This window comes from Boleophthalmus pectinirostris, unplaced genomic scaffold (assembly GCF_026225935.1).
Source record: "Boleophthalmus pectinirostris isolate CB_2022bp ecotype Guang Dong unplaced genomic scaffold, ASM2622593v1 HiC_scaffold_15, whole genome shotgun sequence".
Taxonomy (NCBI): domain Eukaryota; kingdom Metazoa; phylum Chordata; class Actinopteri; order Gobiiformes; family Gobiidae; genus Boleophthalmus; species Boleophthalmus pectinirostris.
The window spans coordinates 9,206,338-9,232,223 of record NW_026571070.1 but is presented as its reverse complement, the minus strand read 5'-3'; the positions used below and the strand labels follow the sequence as shown (position 1 = coordinate 9,232,223).

At 38.0% G+C, this 25,886-nt stretch overlaps 1 protein-coding gene across 1 annotated transcript in view; it reads right to left on the bottom strand.

Annotated features, from left to right (window-relative positions):
• tnikb (TRAF2 and NCK interacting kinase b) overlaps positions 1-25,886 on the bottom strand; it is a 111,064-nt gene that overhangs the window by 11,642 nt on the left and 73,536 nt on the right. Inside the window, exons 17-25 of the mRNA XM_055150928.1 lie at positions 24,321-24,542; positions 21,664-21,770; positions 20,820-20,935; positions 14,629-14,708; positions 9,085-9,266; positions 6,990-7,104; positions 4,519-4,627; positions 2,411-2,584; positions 1,652-1,795 (exon numbers count right to left, since the gene is read on the bottom strand). Of these exons, the coding sequence (XP_055006903.1) occupies positions 1,652-1,795; positions 2,411-2,584; positions 4,519-4,627; positions 6,990-7,104; positions 9,085-9,266; positions 14,629-14,708; positions 20,820-20,935; positions 21,664-21,770; positions 24,321-24,542 (1,249 nt within the window). The remainder of the gene's footprint in view (positions 1-1,651; positions 1,796-2,410; positions 2,585-4,518; positions 4,628-6,989; positions 7,105-9,084; positions 9,267-14,628; positions 14,709-20,819; positions 20,936-21,663; positions 21,771-24,320; positions 24,543-25,886) is intronic.

Sequence of the window (25,886 nt, the reverse complement as noted above, 5' to 3'; positions counted from 1 at the left end):
TATTGATTCTTAAATACAAAAACACTGGTTGAAATGTTATAATTTGGTGTTTTGGTTCTCAACACAAATATCCAATTAGAAAGCAGAATGAGTCTCTAAGTTGAACGTTTCAAAGCTGAAATCCAGTTGGTTTAAACTTAAAATGTCTCTCTCTGATCTGATTCGTCATTACCTAAACCCAAGCACTTATAGCCAATATTTTATCAGTGCTAGTGCAACCTCTGCAGCTCAGTGAGGGAATTCTGGAGGTTCTGAGCTTTCACATGAGGCCTGTGCATATACTTAGAATGAGAAAATCTTGTATGTGTCCTCCATGTGTCTGCAGGTTGAGGCTCTGGAAACCCAAGCTCAGTTGTGATTGTGGTCTTTATGTTGTACTGGCCACGTTTACATGATGCTTTTTAATTCCGAATTTATTGTTCTGAATTAAATAGTTTAGAATTAAAATATTCTCCTTCGAGTTTACAACACGTTAAATCGCCTTTGTTTAATTCCGCTCAACGTCTGGGGTTGGGGAAGGGTTCTGATTGGACAGAGACACAAACGTATTTACGTCGACCGGAAGAAAACACACACTTCAGCTGCTACCGGCTTTTTTTTTTTGTCATCTCGGTTTGTCGTTACGCCACGGACACAAACACGATCCAAACTTTTTTTGCAGTCGTTCCAGTGACTGAACAGCAGCTCAAAAATTCTCTCATCACGCTTTACGTCTGTCAGCTGAGGAGGAGACGGGAAGAGTGTCGGAGAAGGAACCAGCCCACCTCAGCCCACTCCCGCATCCCGCTCGCAAATCCAAAGAGCAGTGGATGAAAGTCAGAAGTGAGGACTGGTGGAGCCGGATCGTCCGGATCGCGTCAGAAGGATGACCCAACGAGCATGCGCTGAATGACTGGAATTATTTTCAAGAAGCATAAACGTTTATATGATCGAGGAATAAATGAATTCAGCTTTAAAATCGGAACAAACCACCCACTTACTTCAGAATTAAGTTTAATTCCAAATAATCATTCTCATTAGGAGTGTTTACATGGGTCTTTTTAAAACGGAATTAATGTTTTTCAGAATTAAGCTCTCATGTAAACGTGGCAAATGTGTAACCACTTGCTCAAATTAAAAAATATGACATTAACTTAAATAAAATTGTAGTAACACTTAAAACTGTGAGAGCACAGGTTACATACTGTTCAGAAAGCCTTTATTGTCATTGCACAAGCGCCATAATAACATTTTAAAAGCTTCTCCTCAGTGGTTCTCAGTTAATAACATAAACATAAGACGTAATAAATCAACGACACAGATAAATAGATCAGAACATACAAGAAAAACTCAAACACAACGGATTCCAGGCACACCAAACAAGTAGAAAAAGTAAAAAATCACACGAGGAAAAGTATAGTTAAATAGTTAAAAGGCCTTTATTTCATTCAAATAAAGGTCTTTTAACTATATTTTTCCTTGTGCGATTTTTTACTTTTTCTACTTTATTGGAGTGCCTGGAATCCCTTGTGTTTGAGTTTTGATCCTTTTTCCAAGAGCACCTCTACCTGCTCCTACTGATTGGAACACCTGCAGCAAACAGCCACATTTTTGTTCTTTCAATACAATAAAATATCTTGCATATCTTAAATCTGCATGAGTCGGCGTGTACCTGAGATGGTGACGAGGACGTTGAGCCCCTCCAGGACGTCCATCTGCTGAAAGCGCCTCCTGTTGATGAGGTTATAGACTTTACCCTGTCCGCTCCGGTCCAGCAGCATCAGCCCGTTCTCTGTGCCCACCAACAGATTCACACCTGGGCAAACACGAGGGGAGTTTAAAGGGTTTATTTTACACTCTCTTCTAGATTATAATGTTGTTTCCTCATCACAAACAGACCTGGAGTTGTGTTTTGTTTCATTCACACATGTTTAATACAAAAACCTGCATATTAAGGCTGAGTTTTTCACTAGAATCAGGTCTGGAATTGCCAATCTTTACTGAACAAAAGCTAAAACGTAGTTAGAATAGGTAAAAAACTACTGCTTTATTACATTACAAGGTGGAAAAGAGGGTTTTGAGCTTTGACTGACAACTCTAGTTATGTTTTTATGAGGTAAAAGCATTATAACACAGCTCAGTTTTGCATATTATAGGACCTTTAAGCAGTACATTTTATTATACACGTCAGTTTTCAAAGTCCAACCAGTCTACATAAGTGAAAATGGTCCAGACTCTAATATAATACAGCTATTTAAAAGGCTTTCTACAAGTCTAGTGCAATTTTGAGTGTGCAATTTAATATCCTGATACTCTATTTTGCAGCCGAGTAATAAAACTTAAAGCGTGTGTGTGTGTGTGTGTGTGTGTGTGTGTGTGTGTGTGTGTGTGTGTGTGTGTGTGTGTGTGTGTGTGTGTGTAGTGTCCTGACCCCACAGCGCGGCGCAGAGGATCTCGGAGTTGAAGCGCTTCTTGTACTTCCTGATTTCCGGCGTGTCGCTGTGGGGCCGGATGTTTGTGGGGTTCACGTTCACCACGGAGATCTTCCTGGCTTCGTTCAGTCGCGCCTGCTCCAGCTCCGCCTTCAGGAGCTCGTCTGCGAACGCTGCGCGCAGAAATTGACAGATGTTTGATTATTTATTGTGCGTGTTTGAGAGGTTAAAGCTGCATTGCGTGACTTTTCTGGAAGAGGGTCAGTCAGATGATTTTCCCCATGGTGATGTTATTGTTTTGTCTGGAATGTTTCACAATGTGGTACCTTTCTACTAGCCTGATTCATCACCCGGTTTCACTTCGTAGAAACCGTCTGACCTCGCAGCATTAGGATTCGTTCGTTTGACGGTAGGCAGGTACTTTTTGAATTTAACCAATCGCTGCTATTTGGTCGTGATGTATGTAATGTGCCTCTAACTGGTATATTAAGCTTTTCCCAAAACCTGTAGGAAGAAGGGCAATAACGTCTTTCCCCTTGATAAAATTCACCAAACATTCTCTTTATTCCGGCTTTAAATCCTCGATCTCGGGAATTGTTGACAACTCAGAATATATGGCTCTTCGCTGATTAGCTGGTGCCCAAACTCGCACTTCCGGGGTTTTTGCGAACCGTAGTGTGTTCTAATTCCTGATCTAGTCACTGGAGAGAAGTGAAATTGAACGGAGGCACTAGATGGCCCCAGCCTGGCTACCTTTCTACCTTCGTGGAGACCAAATCAGACCAGGTTAAGGCTGACACACACAACATTATTTTTCGGGTCTTAAGCGATTTTTAAACATGCGACAAAAAGCTCACACCACAGACACGAGGAGAATCTGATGAGACTTAACATGGACCACAGGATAAAAAGTTGTGAGCTCGATCGCGTCGGCTGTTTCCTGTTTCTACAGTAAAACGATTCGCTCTGAGACTCTTAAATGTTCAAAAGATCAGAGCTGTGCACTTCTAGTTCAGATACAAGTCAAAACTGTGTTATTTTTATTTGTGAAACATAGTGCAATACTTCAGATAGATGATTTTTAAAGCATAAAATATTGACGATAAAGTTCACAGGAAGAAGAGTCACTATCGCTAATCTGCAGCTTCACCTCGATCCGAGCGTAAACAGACGTAAGGAACTACTTCCACCTTATTACTTTTAAAGAACGCTTCAAACTGGATATATAGTGAGGTGTTTGGACTGGATGTCATTATTTGCAGAGGACAATTTCTATGGATAATATAGATGAGATGCTGCAGGTTAAATTTACAACTTTATGAGAGGTGAGTATAAAGTCTTCTCACTATTTTCACTATTTCCTAAGTTTGTATCTTGCGCCTCTGTGTCCGTCACTCCGTCTATCAATGTTTTATTGACTGTTACTGTGGTTTGGTGGTTACGATCTGACAGAGCAGCCCAGAGTCACACAGAGTGCAGAGCGCAGAGGTTTCAAAATCCCACACAAAGACACAAAGTCGGGTCACGCCTCCCCAAAATTAAGGAGAAGCAAATCACAGCCAAAAGTTACACAGTGCACCTTTTCACTGACGACTAGCACACTTTTAAAACTGAATAATGCCACTAATGCTATTATGAAAAAATAATTATCTTGTAGTTTATATGTCCTATCAGAAGATGTTGAACTCTCTATACATTTTTGTTTTTTGTGGATAGAGAATGTTACAAATTGATAAGCTACGTTATGTTTTTGTCTGTTATAAACTCGTAGTTAGACACCTGCACATCATTATTTTATAGTTCGGACATTTTAAATCACAACATTGACCTAAAACGACTAACTCCTAACGTCATCTTGAAAACTTTGGAGCTGATTTCTACCTTCCAGACCTTTTTCATTCATACCAAAATGGAAATACGATGCTACCGAATCTCACTCTAATTATCAGTCAAGAAAATAAAATTGGAGCATAAACGAAATAAAGAGCAGTAGACAATATTTAAAGCACTGCCGTCTTGACGATAGGAGAATAAATATTACTAAAACAATACATGATTCATTAAATGTAATAAATGAGAAGGGAAAACAGTTGTAAAAACTCCTTGCCTGCAGCAGAGTTCTTCTCATCCTCCTCTGTCGGAGATGTCCCGTAAACTCTGGGATCCACAAAAGGAGTGAACGAGGCTTTGGACCCTCCGCTGCTGCTCGTCCCGAACTGAACACAACAAAAAATATACAACAATTATTGAGTTACTCTTCTACAAACATCATCAAGGCAGGTATTGACATATAAAACAGATTTGTAAATAGGGTTTGGTAGCAGGAAAAGAACCAAATGTGGAGCAGGAACAGGGCTGCAAGAATTTGGGAAAAGGTTTAATTTTGATTCTGTTCAGTTTTCATGCTTCAATTTATAAAACATGATTAGTCCTTTATAGAAACAAAGGGCCACAAGAATAGTATAAACCCAATAACATACATTTTCTGTGCAAAAATTAAAGGTTTTATGGTGTGACTTGTTGCTCTTCCAGTCACTTTCACAGTTTTTTGGAAATAAACTGGCAGCTTTTATCTATAATCTTACATTTCCTCATCTTCTGTCACAATAAACAACTTGTCCCACTTTTACTGTACAACTATTTGAGATAAATAGACACAAAATCCATTCTTCAGGGTCAGGAAGGATGCAGGTAAAGAACCAAACGTGTGGAGCAGGAGGAGGGGATGATTTTACTACCAAAACAGGTAAAAAATCAAGTCAGGCTCAGGGATTTTGGAGGGTATTTTTGGGCACTGCTGCTCCACCTACTTGAGCCCCGGGTGCGTCGCCGGGTGAGACCAGCGGGGAGGGGCCGGGCTGTACCAGGTCGGGGAGGGTGCTGTTGCTGACGGCAGAGCTCCGCCTCCTCTGTCTGAGCCTCTGGAGAAACATAGAAGCTGCTAGAGAAACCGCAGCGGCCGCCATATTGGAAAGGGCAGAGAGCAACTTATTGAAGACGCAACCGCCATGTTGGACAGGGCAGTTCATTGGAGTTAACTTATATTCAGAGGGGTGTAGTGGGCGTGGTATGTGGGGGTACGCCGTCCGCCCACCTCTCCCAATGTGAAATAGAACAAAATAACAAATATAAAATAGCTACAACTTAAATGTCAAACCAGAGCTATTGGCAACAGTGAAAACAAACTGCATAGGCTCATGAAATCTGCAGTCCTTTCCTATAGTGACCTGAGACATGAGGGTCCAGGACTGAACCAGGACTGAACTAGGGCTAAAACAAGACTAAAACAGGATTAAACCAGGACTAAACCAGAACTAAAACAAGACGGGTCCAGAGGTGTGCCTGCGTAGACTGCAGCCGTCACCCACCGTCGCTCAACCAGGTCTCGGACTTGAGAGCGAGACTCTCAGGTCCAAGATTAGTCCTGGTTCAGTCCTGTTTTATTCCTGGTTTAGTCCTGGTTCAGTCCTGTTTTATTCCTGGTTTAGTCCTGGTTCAGTCCTGTTTTATTCCTGGTTTAGTCCTGGTTTAGTACTGGTTTAGTACTGGTTTAGTCCTGGTGTAGTCCTTAGTTTAGTCCTGGTTTAAACCTGGAGTAGTCCTGGTTTAGTCCTGGAGTAGTCCTTAGTTTAGACCTGGTTTAGACCTGGTTTAGTCCTGGTTTAGACCTGGTTTAGTCCTGGTTTAGTCCTGGAGTAGTCCTGGTTTAGTCCTGGAGTAGTCCTTAATTTAGTCCTGGTTTAGACCTGGTTTAGTCCTGGTTTAGTCCTGGAGTAGTCCTGGTTTAGTCCTGGAGTAGTCCTTAATTTAGTCCTGGTTTAGACCTGGTTTAGTCCTGGTGTAGTCCTGGTTTAGACGTGGTTTAGACCTGGTTTAGTCCTGGTTTAGTCCTGGAGTAGTCCTGGTTTAGTCCTGGTTAGTCCTGGTTTAGTCCTGGAGTAGTCCTGGTTTAGTCCTGGAGTAGTCCTTAATTTAGTCCTGGTTTAGACTTGGTTTAGCCCAGGTTTAGTCCTGGTTTAGTCCTGGTTTAGTCCTGGTTTAGCCCTGGTTTAGTCCTGGTTCATATCCTGTTTTCGTCTTGGTTCAGTCCTGTTTTAGTCCTGTACCAGTCCTAGTTCAGTCCTGGTTCATGTGTTGTAGTCTATGTTTTATGTTCTGTAGGTGATTATAAACGGCGTTAATGTTAATAACATGATTCCACATCATTTTGAGTAAAAAAAAAACATCAAATCAGATTTATGCCTGAAAATAGACAGAATTACCAAAATGTAGCATCATTTATCAGTTATACTCTCAGTTCAAAATAAATGAAAAGAAAAGAAAAATGGTGAGCTGCATTTGATCTTTTTTGTTTAATATTTGAAACAAACAAACAACCAAACAAACAAAAAAACTCCTTTTTAATTTAGTTTATTATGCTGTTATTGTAATGTTGATTTTAAACCAACGTAAATGTCAAACTGGGACCCCGATCCTGTTACATCATGTTATTATTTCATCTGCAGTAAAGAAAATTATATTGTAGTATTATATTGTATTGGACATCCCTTTGTAGTTCTGTAATAACCTCTGACTCACCTCTCTCATCATCAGTGTTGAATCCTGGGAGCTGTTTCCAAAAGAATCGCTGTGAGAATCGTTCTGACCCGAAGAGCCGCCCAGAGACTCGTTTGTGCCCTGACTCGCTGCCGGCCTGAAAAACAAACAAACAAAGAAAACATTTAAATTTTTAATGTCTCAAACAGAACGTGCACTACAAAAACTGAATGTATAGTCTCATTTAAAATTACTATATACCATATTTTTCGGACTATAAATTGCACTTTTTTTCATGGTTTGGGTGCAACTTATATATTAAAATTTTCACACTGACAGCGGCGAGAGTTTCTAGTCTCGTGTGTCAGTATCTGCTGCTCCTGTTCCTCCTGTACCACTGTCACTTCACTCTACTGCGCATGTCTCCTGCAGAAAGAGCCTGTGTCCTGTCTGTATCATGTCAGTCGATCGCAACATTACTTCTGTACCATGAAAATTTAAAATGCGTATGACTTCAGTGACATCAAAACCATTAGAAAGGCCGGAATAATTCTAACTGAAACTGATGCTGAGTCTGACGACAGCTACACAGAAGAGGAACAGTGTTGGGAGGTTACTTTTAAAATGTATTCCCCTACAGATTACAGATTACATACCCCAGAATGTAGTTTGTAACAGAATCCATTAAATTACTGGAGTGAGTAACGTAATCTGAATACTTTGGATTACTTGATTTACTGTAGAGAAGCAAAGACGAGGATGTGGTAATATAAGATGTTTTATCTGCTAAAAGACAATGAAAAGCCCAGACTTTACTTTATTAAAAATATTATTGATAGAAGTGGAGACACGTCCACGCAGCCTGGTTTAGTCCTGTTAAATCCTGTTAAATCCTGTTTTAGTCCTGTTTTAGTCCTGGTTTAGACCTGGTTTAGACCTGGTTTAGTCCTGGTTTTAGTCCTGGTTTAGTCCTGGTTTTAGTCCTGGTTTAGTCCTGGTTTAGTCCTGGTTTTAGTCCTAGTTTAGGCCAAAATGTGAAAACAGGAAAATATCGCCATGTAATCGATTTATTTCAACAAAGTAACTGTAATCCAATTACCACTCACTGAAAGAGTAACTGTAACTGAATACAGTTACTCATAATTTGTACTCTGATTACGTAACTCCGGTACATGTAATCTGTTACTCCCCAACACAGAAGAGGAAGTGGCGCTCTGTTTACCTCCGGAGGTCGCGGAGTTGCTCAAAAGTGACACAGAGGATGAAGAATTGAATGGATTTAGTGATTTGGAGTGAGATGGAGAGTTTGGTAAACTTGTTCTGTTCTGTTGTTTCTGTTATATTTATCTGAAGAACTGTTCATATGTGACGTTAACAGTCTGTTGTTCTCTGTTCTAGTGTTTTTACTATGATTTGCCTTTCAAGAGGAAATGTTGATTCCTGGTTCCCTCAAAAAGTGCGACTTGTTTGTTTTTTTCTTCTTCATTACGCAATTTTTGGCTGGTGCGACTTATACTCTGGAGCGACTTATAGTCCAAAAAACACAGTAAATGAATTCAGGGTATTCTAAATAATTGTCAAAAAACTGTAAACAAGACCAAAGCAAACTATCTTTCTTTGTTTACGGCCCTTTAACAGTGCTTTGTGTCCCTGTTTTCACGGCTCCACCAAGCAAAATACACATAGTATATACTGTATTTTTCAAAAACATCTGTAATTGGATAAATGCAATCCAGTGATACGGGTTTCAGACTGGTAAAGATTTAAAGCTGTTGTCATACCGATTACCTAAACTACATATTATATCTTTTTGAATGGGAAAAAGCCTCAGAATGTTGCATGTAACAGATTTTTCTCAACCACAAGAGGAAATGAGTACAGAGTCTTAGCAGTAAATTATGAATATGTTTTGGTTTAGGTATAAAATGGATGTATATGTTCCCTGTATCCATCATAACGCAGTGTGACCGTCAGATCCTCACATGATTCATCATTTTTTCTTTGCAATTTATTCAGTGCTTTTTTCCTCCACATAAGTCAATGAATATATGCACAGTTTTTTTTTCACACAAAATGTATATCAATGTAAACGGTACAGAAAAAAATAAATAAAAAATTGTAATTAAAATATCCTCACATGATTCGTGGGATGTCGCTCACGGCCACAGTCCCGTCGTTGTTGCCCCCCTCGCCCTCCTCGTCCTCGCTGCTGTGGGACTCTTCACTGGACGAAGAGTAGTCCGTCACTTTCACCGGCGGTCGGCTGGTCTCCTCGCCCTGACGCAGCTCGCGCAGCTCCTTGGCCAAAGCCGTCAAGTCCTGAAAGGAAATAAAATACACGATAATAAAAAAAAATGAGGGAATTAATTAAACAAATGAACAATTAACTCAATGAGAAGTGTGGCGCAGTTAGGGGTAAAAAATATCAACTAAACTGACAGCCTCTTTATGAGTTTTGTAATTATCCTGACAACAACACATTTTGATTGGTCATGTTTTGTACTGTAGTGTGTTTAAGTATAGTATGTCGACTTTAAAATAGACAAGACTTGACTAAATAGAAATATATATGATATATCTTTATATATTTAAATATTTGTTTGTAATTGTAATTTATAGAATAAAAAAAAATAGGTCAGTGAGGGGGGTCAAGTGTGGTGCATTGTACTGTACAGTAGGGGCCAGCATATTAACAAAAGTGACTCAATATATATCTTTTAACAACATTTTCTTAACTGTATTAAAATTCAGCCATTACATCAATTCAATTCAAGTTTGTAAAATATGTTGTATTTGTGTGTATATGTATATTTGGCTCGCGAGATCATATCAAACATGTATTATAGCTGCCCACCGGTCACTGATAGACTATAAACATTATTTATTTAAAATGTTGTTAGTATTTTTATATTATGCCTTTTCTGTTTAAGCAATAGTTAAGCAAAACTATTATTGAACATTTATTTTAAAAAGAAAAGGTTTAACGTTACATATCTCGAAAGAAGAGAAAACATGCAGATATTGTTGACATTTTTCAATAAATATTTAGTTCGGCCCACGATTTAGTCCCAGTTTTTAATTCTGGCCCTCTGTGAATTTGAGTTTGACACCCTTGTTTCAAAATAATTGGATCATTTCATATGGAGGCCCTGTGTGACTCTGTGTGATATAGAAGATTCACTGTTTTGAACTAAATATCCAACTTTATTATTATTTTCAGCATTGGCTCCATAAACACACCATATTAATCTAAGTCCTTTTAAAACGTCTTTGGGGTTAAATCATGTCACCACTTTCTGAGGCTGTTGTGAAGACATATTTTCACTTTTGTTTATTCGCTTTGACAGTGTTTTCTTCTGTGTTGGTCCTCCTGTGTCCTGTAACTCTAACCCACAGAAACATCACTATTGTGTAGCATGTGTAGCCAAAATGCCCATGCAAATCAAGATTACACGAGGTTTCACTGTCGAACAGGCCCATAGCACAAAATAAACAAAAACAAAAGACATCTTTGTGCACAGCTTTGGGTAGTTCTCAACGAGGACACACTCACTTGCATGCTTCAGTCAAAGATTATTGTTAAAAATGTTAGTTTATATGTTTGTTTAGGAAAAATCATTCAATCATTCACATAGGGAAAGCTGCAGGCTGTGTAGTAATGTTTGTTTTTGTCAGTAACTTAAATATAATTAAGTTTTTACATTTATCAATACAAATTACAATGAATAAGATACAGAACATTGGTTATTTTCAGAATATAAAACTGCAGTTACATCTTTCTCCCAGATGGGGGCAGTAGTCAGTATTCTTGAATCAATTTTGTGGTGTTTTTAAAAGCCACAAATGTTGAATCTATTCATTTAAATATTGTCAAACTCCTTTATCAATATATTTATCAAACCACCTCACAAAATCTGACTTTTAACATAACAATTTGACCTGTCCCCATGTCAATTAAATTAGAAATTAGTAATAGCTGACATAATTAATCGGTATATTGTAATTTAAACAATAAAAAATAAATACTGATTAAAAAAATAGATTAAATTCTGCAGCTAAACTCTGATAATGTGGCTGAACTGTCTCTGTGTCGAACTGGCAGTGAGCAGTGCGTCATGCTGCTGTGTTGCGTTCAAGGACCACAGGTTAAAGAGGCATTCAGGGTTAAACTTTGTGAAGGAGGAAAACAAGAGACAGTGAGTGCAGTTTTTTTTTTTTAGTTTTTCTTACCAGATCCTCCTAAAAAGAAAGAAAAGAGGAAGAAAGAGTGGAGACAGAGATATAAATGAAATGTATCGAACTAAACCTGAAACTCAAAATTACTCAAAACTATTATGGCCCTTTGTAAACCAATATTAAAGCTGCATTATGTAACTTTTCTGTCTGTTATTTCTTTTCACAGTACGGCATTAAATGTATCTATCTTCTTTGGTGATGACACAAAGCCAAGTTACAGGTCAGATCTGTGGAGAGGGGACCCCACTCACTATAAGAAAGCATGTTTTTAAGGTAAATAATAAATGCCTCTAGTTGAAAAAGTGAGATTCAGGGATGTAACAAATCCATGTATCATTTGTTTATTCTTTTTTTTAGTTTTTTTTTTAGTTTTTGATTTTGTTTTTAAATGAAAAATGGAAAAAACACATAACGGCCGTTTCATGTTTTTGTGATTTAAACTGTGATGCCGGACATTTGCGACACATATGGACTGAAAAGAACTAAACCAGGACTAAACCAGGTCCAGGACCAGACTGGGACTGAGACCAGGACCAGACAAGGACTGAGTCTGGGACCAGACCGGGACCAGGACTGAGACCGGGACTGAGACCAGGACCAGACAAGGACTGAGTCTGGGACCAGGACCGGGACTAAGGCCAGGACCAGACCGGGACCAGACCGTGATTGAGACCGGGACCAGACCAGGACTGAGACCGGTACCAGACCAGGACCAGATCGGAACCAGACTGAGACGAGACCGGGACCAAGACTTGAAACAGACGGTTTAGTCCTGGTTCAGTCTGTCATCACAGTTTAAGTCACGGATACGGGAAACAGCCGTTATCCATTTTTTCATTTTGGTTTTGGAGACAAATAATGAAGAAAATAGTTTTTTTTTTCTTCTTTCTTATTTTTGGTTTTATATTGAAAAATGAATGAAAGAATGAGACACTGATTGTAACAATATCCAAATCTCACGGTACGATATTTACTGCGATATTTTGAAGAGGCTGATATAATTGTAGATAGGACACTTTTTTGCTTTTAAAATACCTTGATAAGATTTTGAATAATTTCCGTCATAATCCCAAGAATTCAAGTAAAAACATATTTCTTCATGTTGTCTGAGCTGAAATGAATCATGGGATATGTAGTTCCTGATGTTTATAAACTGTTGCTACTATAAAACCATGCATTTAAGCAAAGGAACTTGTAAGTCGATATATTGTGACCTACGGTCACCTATGGTATTATAATTGAAACTTTTGACGATACGATATCACGATATTTCAGTTATTGTTACATCCCTATTGAGATTAGATCATTTTAATGCCATACTGTGGAGCTTTCCCAGACAAAGGCAAAACATCTTCTTCACGGAGACAAGCAGATAAATGAATCTCTTAAAAATAACATAATGCACCTTTAAATTATGTTATAAGTAGAGTAACTTTAAGAGTGTACAGTACTTAAAATATGTAAGTGTAATATTGTAAACTTCCTGCTGCACTATTTGTTATTTCGGTTTCAAAAGCTTAAAAATTTAAGTGTTAAGTCAGTTTCTCAAACTGTGGATTGGCTGTGTTTTGACGAACGTCTGTCAAAAGACTTCATCTTGTTTCATTGTTTTGTCAAGTCAAATTGTCACAACAGATCAATTAAAAAACAATCCTTGTCCAAGTTCAATTCAAGTCAGTCTAAAAGTGTTGTCATTTCATAGTTTTCAGTTGTTTTGTTTTAATTACTTCAGGTTACAAAAATCCCAATACAGTTTTGCACAATTTTACTCAATGTATTCAAGTTTTAAAGGTGCACTGTGTAACTTTTTGTCACCTGTCACCTGCTTGTTTCTATGGATACGTCATTGGCTGCCTGGAATGTTCCGCAGTGTGACATTAAACAGCTCTAACTTACATTTATTCAATTACAGGTTGTTTTATGGCTCAAAAATACTTAGAAAAACAGGCGTTCTGACTGTGAGTGGAGTCGCCTCTCCGCAGATCTGACCTGTAACTTGGTCTGGTTTGGTTTCCGTGAAGATAGAAAGGTTTAATACCATACTGTGAAACATTCCAGACAAAATAATACAATCTCCAGGGTGAAAAGCATCTGACGAACCCTACACCAGAAAAGTTACACAATGCACCTTTAAGTATGTATCAAAAAGCAATCTGGGAATTCAAACTTAATTTAAAGACTCATTATGTAACTTTTCTGGTGGAGGGGATGCCACCTGCTTGTCACGAGTATGGACATGTTATTGCTTATGTTATTTACCTGGAATATTCCACAATATGGCATTAAAAATATAGCCTGATTCATCAGCTGGTTTCACTTCGTGGAAACCGTCTGACCTTGCAGCATTAGGATTCGTTCGCTCGACGGTAGGCGAGTACTTTTTTTATTTAATCAATTGCTCATGATGTATGTGACGCGCCAAATCCCGTAGGAAAAAGGGCAATAACGTCTTTCCCCTTGACAAAATTCACCAAACATTCTCTTTGTTCCAGCTTTAAATCGTCGATCTCGGGAATCGTTGCCAACACAGAATGTATGGCACTTCCGGGATTTTTGCGAACCATCTAGTGTATTCTGATTCCTGACCTAGTCGCTGGAGAGAAATGAAATTGAGCAGAGGCACTAGGTGGCGCCAGTCTGGCTATTAAACATATCCAACTTCATGAAAACAAGTGCGGGACATCACCAGGCCAAGTTACAGGTCAGATCTGTGAGAGGCGAGCCCACTGCACGTTTTCCAAGACATTTCTTCACACCGCAAAACTTAGGAAGACTTGATTTAAGAAAGTTTTATCATGATTTGAGTAAATTTTACTTGACAAATAAAATGATCTGCCATTGGAACAAGACTTTTTGTATCTCGCTAGAATTAAAATAAAAAAAAACAACAATTTTTTGCACTTAAAATAAGAAACAAAATCCAATGTTGCTTGAATTAATAAAAACACACTTGCTCCATTGGTAGATAATTTTACTTGTCAAGCTGAATCGACTCAAATAAAGTAAATTTTAACTTGCCTAGACATTGTTTTTTGCAATGTAGCATTAAAAACTCCTGCATTGCTTTGTGTTGTAATGAATAAATGCAAGATAGATACGTTTAATGCCGTAAAGTAAAGCAATAACATCTAAATGGAACCAAACAGGTGGTAAATCCTCCAGAAAGAAGAAAAGTTACATAGTGTGCCTTTATCTCACACAACAAATGAGGAGCTGTTGTAAGATTTTAAATAATAAGTGTAAAGTTTGTGGTCTATATTTTTGTACAGAGACAGTGTGGGTAGATTAGACATGTATTTGACTGACCTCGTCCACAGCTCTCTTATAGCTCTGAGAGATGGAGCAGAGAGATGCAAATGAATGAAACACATGAGCGGTTAGTTCAGGTGACAGTCAGGAGAGTCGTAAAAAGCAGCGTTTGTTCAGTGTTTAGAGTCGGACTCACGGCGGGTCGGCTGGGGCGGGTCACCTCTCGGTCCTCTTTGGAGCCGTGGGAGCGCGGCAGAGTACAGACTTCGTGTTTACCTGAAATACAGAGAGAAGAAGAAGGTGGAGAACGGTTAATACCTGTTTTCAAATAAGCTGACCATGGCTCTATTTAAAGCCCTATCATGTAACTTTTTAGACAGAAAATAAACTAAAAATATTGTCAAATAAAAGCATGTTTTTTTTTGTTTTTATTGCACTGAAAAACTGTGTCCTGAGGGGGCTTGCATCTCCACAAACCTGACTCTTATGTTGGCCCTTGCTGTTTGTTTCTATGGGAACGTTGCTCTTTTGGTTATTGATACAACTAAATTTGTTTTGCAGATTTGAGAGGCTGGTTCCACATTTCACTAGGATAAACTAGGAGTGTGAAAAAATACAGAAATATCAATATATCTTATTGTTTAATGTGATGATACAGTATCGATATATCGGAAAGAGTATTTTTTGGTATATTTTACTAAATTACTTTGTTACAGCGCTACAGTTTTGGTGCTTGTTTAGAGGCAGGTAACTTGTTTATGCGATACATTTGACATTTTCACAGTTTTGATGATTAAAATGTTTGTGTTTCATATGAACTTTGCACAAGAAGTGGTTTAACAAACCACAATAACAAAAAAACTTGTGATTCGATATACTGTGACAGCCCACGATATTACTGAGAGACTTTTGACGATACAATATCACAATATTTTGGTTATTATTACACTACCATTTAATTAATTGTAATTTATTTATTGATTGATTTGATTTTAGTACCCTGTCTTGGAAAATCGTGGTTTTTTATTTATATATTTTAATATTAATTGTGATTTTTGAATGAATCAGTTATTTATGCATCAGTCACAGCCACGATTTAGCTTTTGTTTTTTATTGAACCATATCAAATCGAATTTAAATATATTGTACTGAATCGTATCAAATCGTAAGCTCACTGTATTGAGATATGTATTGTATCGTGGCCTGTGTATAGAGATATGTATCGTACTGTAGCCTATGTATCGAGGTATGTATTGTATCGTGGCCTATGTATCGAGGTATGTATTGTATTATGGCTTATGTATCGAGATATATATCGTATTGCGGCCTATGTATCGAGGTATGTATTGTATAGGCAGTTTTCTGAATGGTACCCAATTACAAATAAAGTGTTACAGTGCTCCAGTGCAGAATGGTTTTGCTCCATAAATAATCGATTCATTCATCAGGCTGGGCTAAAAATCACAATAAATATTAAATATATAAATAAAAAACACAATTTTCCAAGACAGGGTACTAAAATCGATAAATAAATAGATTACAGTTTATTAGGGGATGTAACAATAACCAAAATATCGTGACATCGTATCGTCAAAAGTCTCTCAACAATATCGTGGGCCATCACAATATATCGAATCACAAGTTATTTTTCTTAAATTCATTGTTATGGTGCTGCAATAGCTAAAAAACAGAAGGAACTACATCGACCATGATCCTTTGCTCCATTTTGGTGCAAACTACATGAAGAAATAACAGTTCTAAGCACTTTTAAGTCTTAGTTCTTTGGTCTTGTCAAGGCATTTTAAGAGGAGAAAGTAACATATTCACTATTCAATTTTGTTGCCTCCACAAAATATCGAAATAAATAATGTACCGAGAGACGAATATATCTTACCATGAGATTTGGATATCGTTACATCCCTACAATTTATTCATAAGTACTATAGTAGCTGGAATGAAGCTCCTTTTAATATCTCCATTTTATAATATCAATATAAAATCTCTATGGTGGAATCTTCAGCAGTTACCGTGGCGATACAACGCACACATTAGTTTTAAGATTAAGCAAAGTATCAATAATATTCCACATTTAATGGCGTAAAACGTATCTAGCTCCATGGAAAATGATGCAAAGTAAGATTTTCTATTTCCACGGAATGCCACTTCTAGAAAGTTACACAGTGTTGCTTTAAAGGTTCACTGTGTAACATTTCCGGCAGAGGGTGCGAAACCTGCTCGCCTCCGTGGAGATGTTATTGCTTAATTTGTTTTGCCTGAAATGTTCCAGAGTTTGGCGTTAAACTTATATTTTTCTATAGAGGCAAGCAGATAACATGACTAGGGCAAGTTACAGGTCAGATCCGTGGAAAGGCGACCCCGCTCACTGTAAGAATGTATGTTTTTGGAATTCAGTGAAAGATACATGTTAATTCTGATTTTACTTCACGTTGTAACCACTATATTTCACCTCAAATGACTCTTTGTTGTCAGCTTTTGCATATTTCGTCTTTATTAAAATTCTCAATAACAGAATAATTTCAGTATTCAAGTTTGTCTTCTGTTAAACTGTCCTCACTCTCTCTTCGTACGACATTATGCAATCAAGCCGGCATCCAAATGATGTTCTCGCCAAGGAGCCAAACTAAAATATATTCACTAGTCTTGATTTTGTGATTGTAGAATTGTTTTTGCATCGAGGGCCGTGCTCCTGATTTGTTTGAAACGAGCTGAAACGGGTCTGGTCTCTGAGGGGCTGGATTAGGGGTCACGGGAGGTTTCATTTTTAACCTTTAATGTTGTGAAGAGAACAGTTTTCAGACCAATTTACACAGAACTGCATCAGGGTTCATTTCTGTTTTAAAGGTGCATTGCGCAACTTTTCTAGTAGAGAGTCTGGTACCTTCTTGTCTCCATGGAGATGTTATTACTTGCCCTGGAATGTCCCATGGTATGACATTAAACATATCCGTCTAGTATTTATTAATTTTTGGTGTATCTTTGGCTCAAAAATTACAATAATAGTACAATAATAGTGCTGTAACCTGATTGTCTCCCTCGTGACAGGTTTAATATAAACTGTGGAACATTCTACACAAAGGCAATAACGTTTCCATGGAGACAAGCAGGTAGCGGGACGTCCACCAGTAAAGCTTCGCAGTGCACCTTTAATTACAGATTTTGGTTTTTGGTCTGGTTAGGGTTAAGTCTTAGTTTAATTGCATTTGAAAATAATAGATTATGTTAAAATCTGGTCATAGCAAAAAAGCCAAAATAATAATAATCAGATTTGTTTGAATTGAAAAAAAAACAAAAAAAAAAAAACAAAAACGAAAAAGACACACTTTTATTCTCTGGCTTTTAACACCGTGTGAGTTGTGTGGTCTTCTGTGTCTCTTAATTATTTTATTTATTTTTTATGTATTTTATTGGTTTTATTTATTTATTGCTATTCTATGATTTTGCTCTAATTTTATTTTACTGGTTTTATTATTTTAAGACTAGTACGATTAAATCTGAGTGTTTATTTTATTTGAACCAGTTTTGTACATAATTTCATCTTAAATTAACTCAAATAAAGTGTAAAAATAAAACACCTCTTTGTGTTATTCAGCTAAATCAGGATAACCCTACAAAGTCTTACCAGTTTACTTTCAAAACGTTCATATACTGTAACTCTTGATTTCAGGGTTAAACAGGAAATTTGGTCCAGTGTTACTTAATTAAATTAACTCTAGAACAGATTGGACTCATATAAACCCTGATAAAATGTTAAAATTGATTCTGTGAAAGTCAATTTTAACACTCCACTTTTTGTTATGTACAGGGAAATCATATTTTCATCATATTTTTTGTTGATTTTGTGTAATTTGCTGTATTTTTAAATCTTGGTTTTCTATTTTTACTGTGGTGTTTATGCCTCAAATCTGGGACATTCAGGTTGATATCCTTCACATTTATTTTAATTAGTTTATTATTATTATTATTATTGATTATGATGATGATGTATAGATTATTATTATTATTATTATTATTTATTTATTTATTTTTAGCATGTTTTGTATTATTTTCTTTTTACTATTTTTATATTTTATTTGTATTGTATTTGTATTTTGCCTCTCACCTGAATGTAACACAGATACTTTCCCCTGGTAGTAAATAATCCTGATTCATTTCTTGGTTTCATATGAGCTCATCTCTCTTTCTCTCTCACTATCTTTGGCTGAACGCTGCTATTTTTAACCCTCCATAAAAGTTTCAACCTTGAGAATTTCTCTGTGTGTTCATCGTCTTATTTTAGCTCGCCCAGATTGTCTATGGTGCTATAAATATCCCATAGTACAAATGTGTTACCTCTTTCACTGGATATTAACATTACATTATCATTATTAGGTTATCGTAATTATATTTCATGACTTATAGCACATTTTGTATTAAATTCTGCATGTATTTTCCTGGTTTTATGATCAAAATAGTGTTGTCACAATACTACTGCTACTACAATGCTACTTGATTTCAGTAACTAAGGCACAGATTTAATAATACCGATTCTGATACTATGATGACAATAAAACCACTCTGTCTCTCTTTCTTTAGACATGAGAATGTGATTTTCAGTATTGAATAGTAGTACTTTCTTTTCTATTCCCATGTGACCTTATATCTGTGTAATTCCTCAGTGGTGAAGGTAGGTTCTATGTGCACATACTAGTCTATGTGCTCTTATACTTGTTCAGATACAGCTCAAGATCACTCTAAAGCTATTCAGAAAAGGTTCACTTAAGATTTTTTTTAGTATTGATACCTGCTTAAATGTATTTTTCAGACTATAAGGCGCACATAAAATCCTTAATTTTTCCTCAAAAATCGGCAGTGCGCCTTATGTATTAATTCTGAGTGTGCTTCACTGACCTCAAACCGATTTTATGCGTTTTTTTATGTGGTACTTAGCGCACAAAAATCTGTCAAAATATTTTTGTACGACTTTGGTAAACTATGAAGCTGCACCGCTTGATGGATTGTCAGATCATTACAGCTACCGGTGTCGTCCAAGCTTTCATGAAGGCTGGAATCATCACTGAACAGCTAAATAACAGCGACGAGACTGACTCGGGTAATGAGGAGAGGGATCTGGCCATGCTTGATGCTGAAATCGTTAAACTTTGATAGATTTGTGGAAGAGGAATAATCCATGTATCATTCGTTCATTCGTTTTTCAAAATAAAACCAAAAATAAGAAAACGAAAAAAACAACAATTTTCTTCATTATTTGTCCCTAAAACCAAAATCAAAAAATGGATAACGATTCGTTTTTTTCAGTTTTCGATCTTCTGTTTAAATGAATAATGGAAAAAAAATGGATAACGTTTCCCCTTTCCGTGACTTAAACTGTGATGCTGGACTGAACCAGGACTGAATCAGGACTGAGTGTCAGGACAGGCTCGGAGGTGCGCCTCATACACTGTTGGGTGATCAGAACTGAGACCAGGACCAGACCGGGACCAGACCAGGACTGAGGCCAGGACCAGTTTCCCATTTCCATGACTTAAACTGCAATGCCAGACTTTTGCATTACATAAGGACTGAACCAGGACTGAACCACCAGGACTAAACAGGTCTCAGTCCTGGGTCTCAGTCCTGGTCTCAGTCCTGGTCTCAGTCCCTGGTCAAGGTTCTGGTCCCGGTCTGGTCCGGGTCTCCGTCCTGATCACCCGACAGTGTATGCGGGTGCAACTCCAGGCCCGTCCCGACACTCAGTCCTGATTCAGTCCTGGTTTAGTTCTGTTTTAGTCCTGGTTCAGTCCAGCATTCGCAGTTTAAGTCACGTAAACTGGAAACGGCCGCTATCCCATTTTTTCCAACAAACACAAAATCGAAAAAAAAAAAAAATAAATAAAAAATAGATATACGTTTTTTTTCATTTTGATTTTGGAGACAAATAATTAAGAAAATAGTTGTTTTCTTGTTTTCTTATTTTTGGTTTTATTTTGAAAAACGAATGAACGAATGATACACGGATTAAGAACAAACTGAAAAAGTGAGTGTTTTGTTTTGTATTTTGTGTTACAACTGAACAATCTTGAGAGTTATTGTGAATGAGTTGAATAAAGTTTTGAATTATTTTTGTTTCGCTTAATGCACTTTATAGTCCGAAAAAAAACGGTATCCAGTTTTGATACTAGTTTCATTATCGCTTAGTATCTGATTTTCGATACTTTTAACCCTAGATCAGATTTCTCTTTCCTTCTCTGTGTCTGTGGCTGCTATTTTTAATCCTCTATAAAAAAATAAATAAATACAAATTCGACCTTGAGCATTGATTCACTCTTGATTTCAGCTCTCCCTGTTTGTCTGCGGTACTAAATATAACCCCGTGTACAGATGTTTTACCCCTCTCGTTGGAGCCGCCCTGGGAGCTCGGGGTGCTGGAGCTGGAGGAGCTGCCACTGCTCGTCCTCTTCAGGGGCGTATCCATGGAAACGTCCGTCCTCCGCAGGTCCGGGTTGCTACGGCGACGCGCAAACACAGCATCAGGACCAAGCCGCGGCGGTGACAAATAACAGCAGAGGAAACAGTGGGGCGTGTAAGTGGTAAAGGTTAAGCTTCAGAGGGATTTGACACCTGGAAAATGTGTTCTTGTGGTTCACTTTGAATACAGGTTTTACTATTGTTTCTTAGACTTTTGATTTGGTGATAATTTGTGCTTTAGCGGATATTGTTTGGATAAAATTGTGCATATATAACTGGCAATACACAAGACAAAAAGCATTATTTTTGCAGGCTTTGTACGCAAAATTGACTCTTGTGAGCTTTAAGTCATGTTATAATGCTTTTACCTCCTCAAAAACAGACCTGAGTTGTGTTTACTTTTCATTCACACATGTTTGAGTCCTTTATTATTAGCCTGTCTACATCTCCAAAGCTCAAAATACTCTGTTCCTTTTACCTTTTGTTCAGTAGAGATGAGCAATTCCAGGGCTGAAATTATCCAAATGATTCTAGTGAAGATTTATGGATTTTAAAAACACAGAGAACACGGTGTTATCACGACATCACAAGGTGGAACACAGTTTGAGAGAAGAACTCGGCCTAAATATGCAGGATTTGAGAGTCAAACATGTGTGAATGAAACAAAAACATAACTCCAGGTCTGTTTGTGACGAGGAAACAGCATTAAAACATACTGTAGATGAGACAACGGCGTAATATGGGCGCTTTAAACCTCAGTACGTACCTGGCCCGTATCAGGTGGGCTCCGGCTCGAGGTCCCAGGCCCGGCCCGTTTCCTGGGGAGTGTTTTCGGACCAGAGCCGGAGAGATGGAGGTCGTCCTCTGGGGAACCTGACACACAAGAAAACTGTCAACCGAGCTTCAATATTAGAGTGAAAATGTTGGCTGTTTGTAAGTAGAAGTTGACAATGACAGGCTTTTATTATAATTTTAGTGGTTTCAAATTGATTTTCAAAGTTCAAAGTTGTATTCGAATGACATTTTACTTATTAATGATCCTGTGCCAAGCTTTTATTTCTTCTAGGGCAAGTAAATGTCCTAATATTACGCAGTGAACTTGAAGGATATCACATTTAGATAGTATTTTGTTAAATAATTGCCAGAGCACTTTCTTTTTGTCCAGTCAGATATTAATTGTAATATCTGCCTGTAACTATCCCACACAGTTGTTTCTTTGTCATATTTCAACATCAGTGAGACGAGGCTAAGTGTTCATTCTGAAATATGTTCTTTACTCCTGCTTTAAGTGGATTTTCTAGCTTTAAAAATACTACTAAAGTCATAATAATACATTGTTTTTTTAATGTAACACAAAGCTGCTTCACAATAAATACAAAAATTTTATTATTATGCATTAAGCTTAAAGGGATAGTTTCGTGTTTTTTGACATAAATCTGTATGGCAGCCCGACCATGGTTATGTGACGCAAATGTATCACTCTTTTGAACACATATTGTTGAGAATAAAAACGCTTTATTTTAATGTCCCCAGCCACTTGCCGGACTACTTTCGTCAGCACCGAAATCGTCCAGTATCTGGGCTCACCGGACGCTTTCGGGGGTAAGTCGGTGTGGATGCACGACACTGCTCACGGGGATGACACACAGATTCGTGTCAAAAAACCCGAACTATCCCTTTAAAGGTGTATTGTTTAACTTTTCTGGTTGAGGGTCCATCAAATTCTTTTCTCGGGAGTAGAATTCTAAATTACATGTATTGTGTTGAATTGTGTTGAAGTAAAATTTGATTAATTACCATTTTAACTGTATCATTTTCATGCCTGACTTTATACCCTAATAAGTGGATAATGGTTTATGTTTTATAAGAATCTAACTGTTCTGCGTTTAAGGATCGCCGAGGGTCTTATATGTGTCCAGTTTCCTTGCGACTGCTAAAATAGGTAGCTCTCTGGCATTTTCGTTTTCTAAAAGTAGCTCACTGGAGGAAAAACGTTGGAGACCTCTGCTCTAAGATATTATTGCTTTGTCTGGAAAGTTCCACAATACACGCTGCAAATTTCTCTGATCTGGTCAAGATTTTAAAACTGCATATCAACTTGTAAAAACTTGCTTTCAGATTTATTTTCTACTTACTAGTTCTTCAATAAATATGCTTAATTCTAGTCTAGGGTTAGTTTATTTTAAGAAAACTTGTAAAGTCAAATTATCTCGCTGCATGGACAGATAATTTCACTACTTTTAAGTCATTTTCTGGTAGATTTAAGTGTTTATATCTTAAATTTTCATGCAGTGTAGTCTTAAAAACCTTGCTATCTTCATGGAAACAAAACCAGGGTATCCCCAGGTTTGACTACCCCAAATTTAAGACTTTTTAAAGCCCTTTTTAAGAAAATTAAGACCAACATTGCACCCATTATGCGGGCGAAAAACACCAGATCCAATTCTAATAATGACCAAACAACTATTATCTAGAATCTAAGAGCCACTGTGGATTAAACCTACACTTTCCCATGATCCATCCAACGTCTTCCTCCACTCTACTGATTGTTTACTCATCGCCGCCGCCACCAGAAACCAAAGTATTGTTTGCGCATAATCCAAATTAGACGTTCATTCACGTAACATGATTTCACGTTGTTGTTTTTGTTTTCCTCCATTTAAAGTTGCATTGCAGCCTGGTTAAGTAAACAAAAAAATAGGCTAATGAAATGTAAAAATTAAGACTTGGACAACATAATTTAAGTCATAATTTTTGTTAACACGATTTCACGTTTTTGTTTTTTTCCCTCCATTTAAAGTTGCACTGCAGCCCGGTTGAGTTTACACAAAATAGGCTAAAGAAATTTAAGATCTTTGTGAAAAAATAAGACTTGGACAACATAATTTAAGACTTATTAAGGCCTTAATTTAGGAACATGAAATTTAAGACCTTTGTAAGACTTTTAAGACCCCGCGGCTACCCTGAAAACCAGATCAAGTTACTGTTCATATACAAAATGCTTGATTTTCTAGGTATTTTTAAGCTATAAAACCACCTCTAATTGAATAAATGTAAAGGTAGAGCTGTTTAATGTCATACTGTGGAACGTTCCGGGTAAAGAAACAAACTCCCAACCAAAAAGTTACATAATGCGCCTAAATAAACAAGATTTTATAATATATTTTTGATTAACTTGTGCATTAAGACTATCCATGGGCTTCAGAAGGATGAAAACGTAGGACTGTTGCCATAGGAATTAAAAAAACAAACATCTTTGAACGGTGAAATGACGTCAAAATGCAAAACACAAGCTGAAACCGATGAAAACAAGAATCCGTTCACTCAGCGCAGCCGTCCCGGACTCCCCCCCTCCCCTCGGCGGCACATACCCCGGGTTCTTTAACATGCACAGACTCGTAAACGGCGGGAGCATGCAGAGACCTTGGGCGGCGTGTCTTCGTCCTGCCTCAGCCAGTCGAGGGGCGGGGCCAGGCGGGAGAGGGGCGGGGCTGGGGGCGTGTCTGAGGTGGGGTCCGAGTTCTGGCGGGGCATGGGGGGCCGCGAGGGGGACACGGAGGTCGAGGAGGAGGAGACGCCGTGGGGGTCATACAGCGACTGAGAGCCAGACAAACCGTGGCTCTTCACTTGGACCAGGTGAGCCATCTGAACAGACATGGGGCAGGAGGGCAAGGGGGGCAAGGGGGGTAAGGGGGGTAAGAGGGCGGGGCAGTGGGGTGGAGAGGGTGAGGAGGGTGTGCACGGTTAGATTTGGGTTTGTATAAATGCAGGACAAAAGTAGCAGGAATGTGATTTTGACAAAGGAGAGGAAGGATAAGGAAACTAAAAACATGCTACTGGTGCAAAGTCTTGGTTTGGTCCGGTCCCTGGTCCAGTATTTATCGCTTTATGGCAGAGGGAGACTTTGAACCATCAACCCAATAAATTTAAATGTTTATGTTTTGTAATTATATGCCGATAAAAGTCAGTGTTTTAATTTATTTATCTATATATTGTCTGGTCTTGTCTGTTTTAAGTTTTTTAAATGCAAAATTTTGACCAATAATTTCTACCTGGTATAGTCCTATTGTAGTCCTGGTTTAGTTTTCTTTTAGTCCTGTTCTAGTCCTGGTTTAGACTCTGCTTAATCTTCTTTTTGTCCTTAGTTTTGTCCTATAGCGTAGTCCTGGTTCAGTTCTGGTTTAGCATTATTTTAGTCCAGGTTCACTTTAGTTTAGTCCTGGTTTACTCCTGGTTTAGTCCCAGTTTAGTCCTGTTTTAGCCCTGGTTTAGTCCTGGTTTAGTCCTGGTGTAGTCCTCATATAGTCCCGGTTTAGACCTCTTTTAGTCCTGGTTTAGTCCTGGTTCAGTCCTGGTTCAGTTTTGGTTTTAATCCAGGTTTAGTCCTGTTTTAGCCCTGATTTTGACCTGGTTTAGTTAGCCTTGGTTCAGTCCTGGTTTACTAATCCTGTAGTCCTGATTTAGTCCTTGTTCAGTCCTGTTTTAAGCCTGGTTTATTCCTGTTTCAGCACTGGTTTTGTCCTGGTTTAGTTCACCTTGATTCATTCCTGGCGTAGTCCTGGTTTACTCCACTTATAGTCCTGGTTTAGTCCTGGTTTAGTTCAGTTTTAGCCCTGGTTTTGGCCTGGTTTACTCCTCTTATAGTCATGTTTTAGTCCTTGTTCAGTCCTGTTTTAATCCCTGTTTAGTCCTGTTTTAGTCCTGTTTTAGTCCCTGTTTAGTCCTGTTTTAGTCCTGTTTTAGCCCTGGTTTTGGCCTGGTTTAGTCCTGTTTTAATCTTGTTTTAGTCCTGTTTTAGTCCTTGTTCAGTCCTGTTTTAGTCCCTGTTTAGTCCTGTTTTAGTCCTGGTTTAGTCCCTGTTTAGTCCTGTTTTAGTCCCTGTTTAGTCCTTGTTCAGTCCTGTTTTAGCCCTGGTTTTGGCCTGGTTTTCTCCTCTTATAGTACTGTTTTAGTCCTGTTTTAGTCCCTGTTCAATCCTGTTTCAGACCT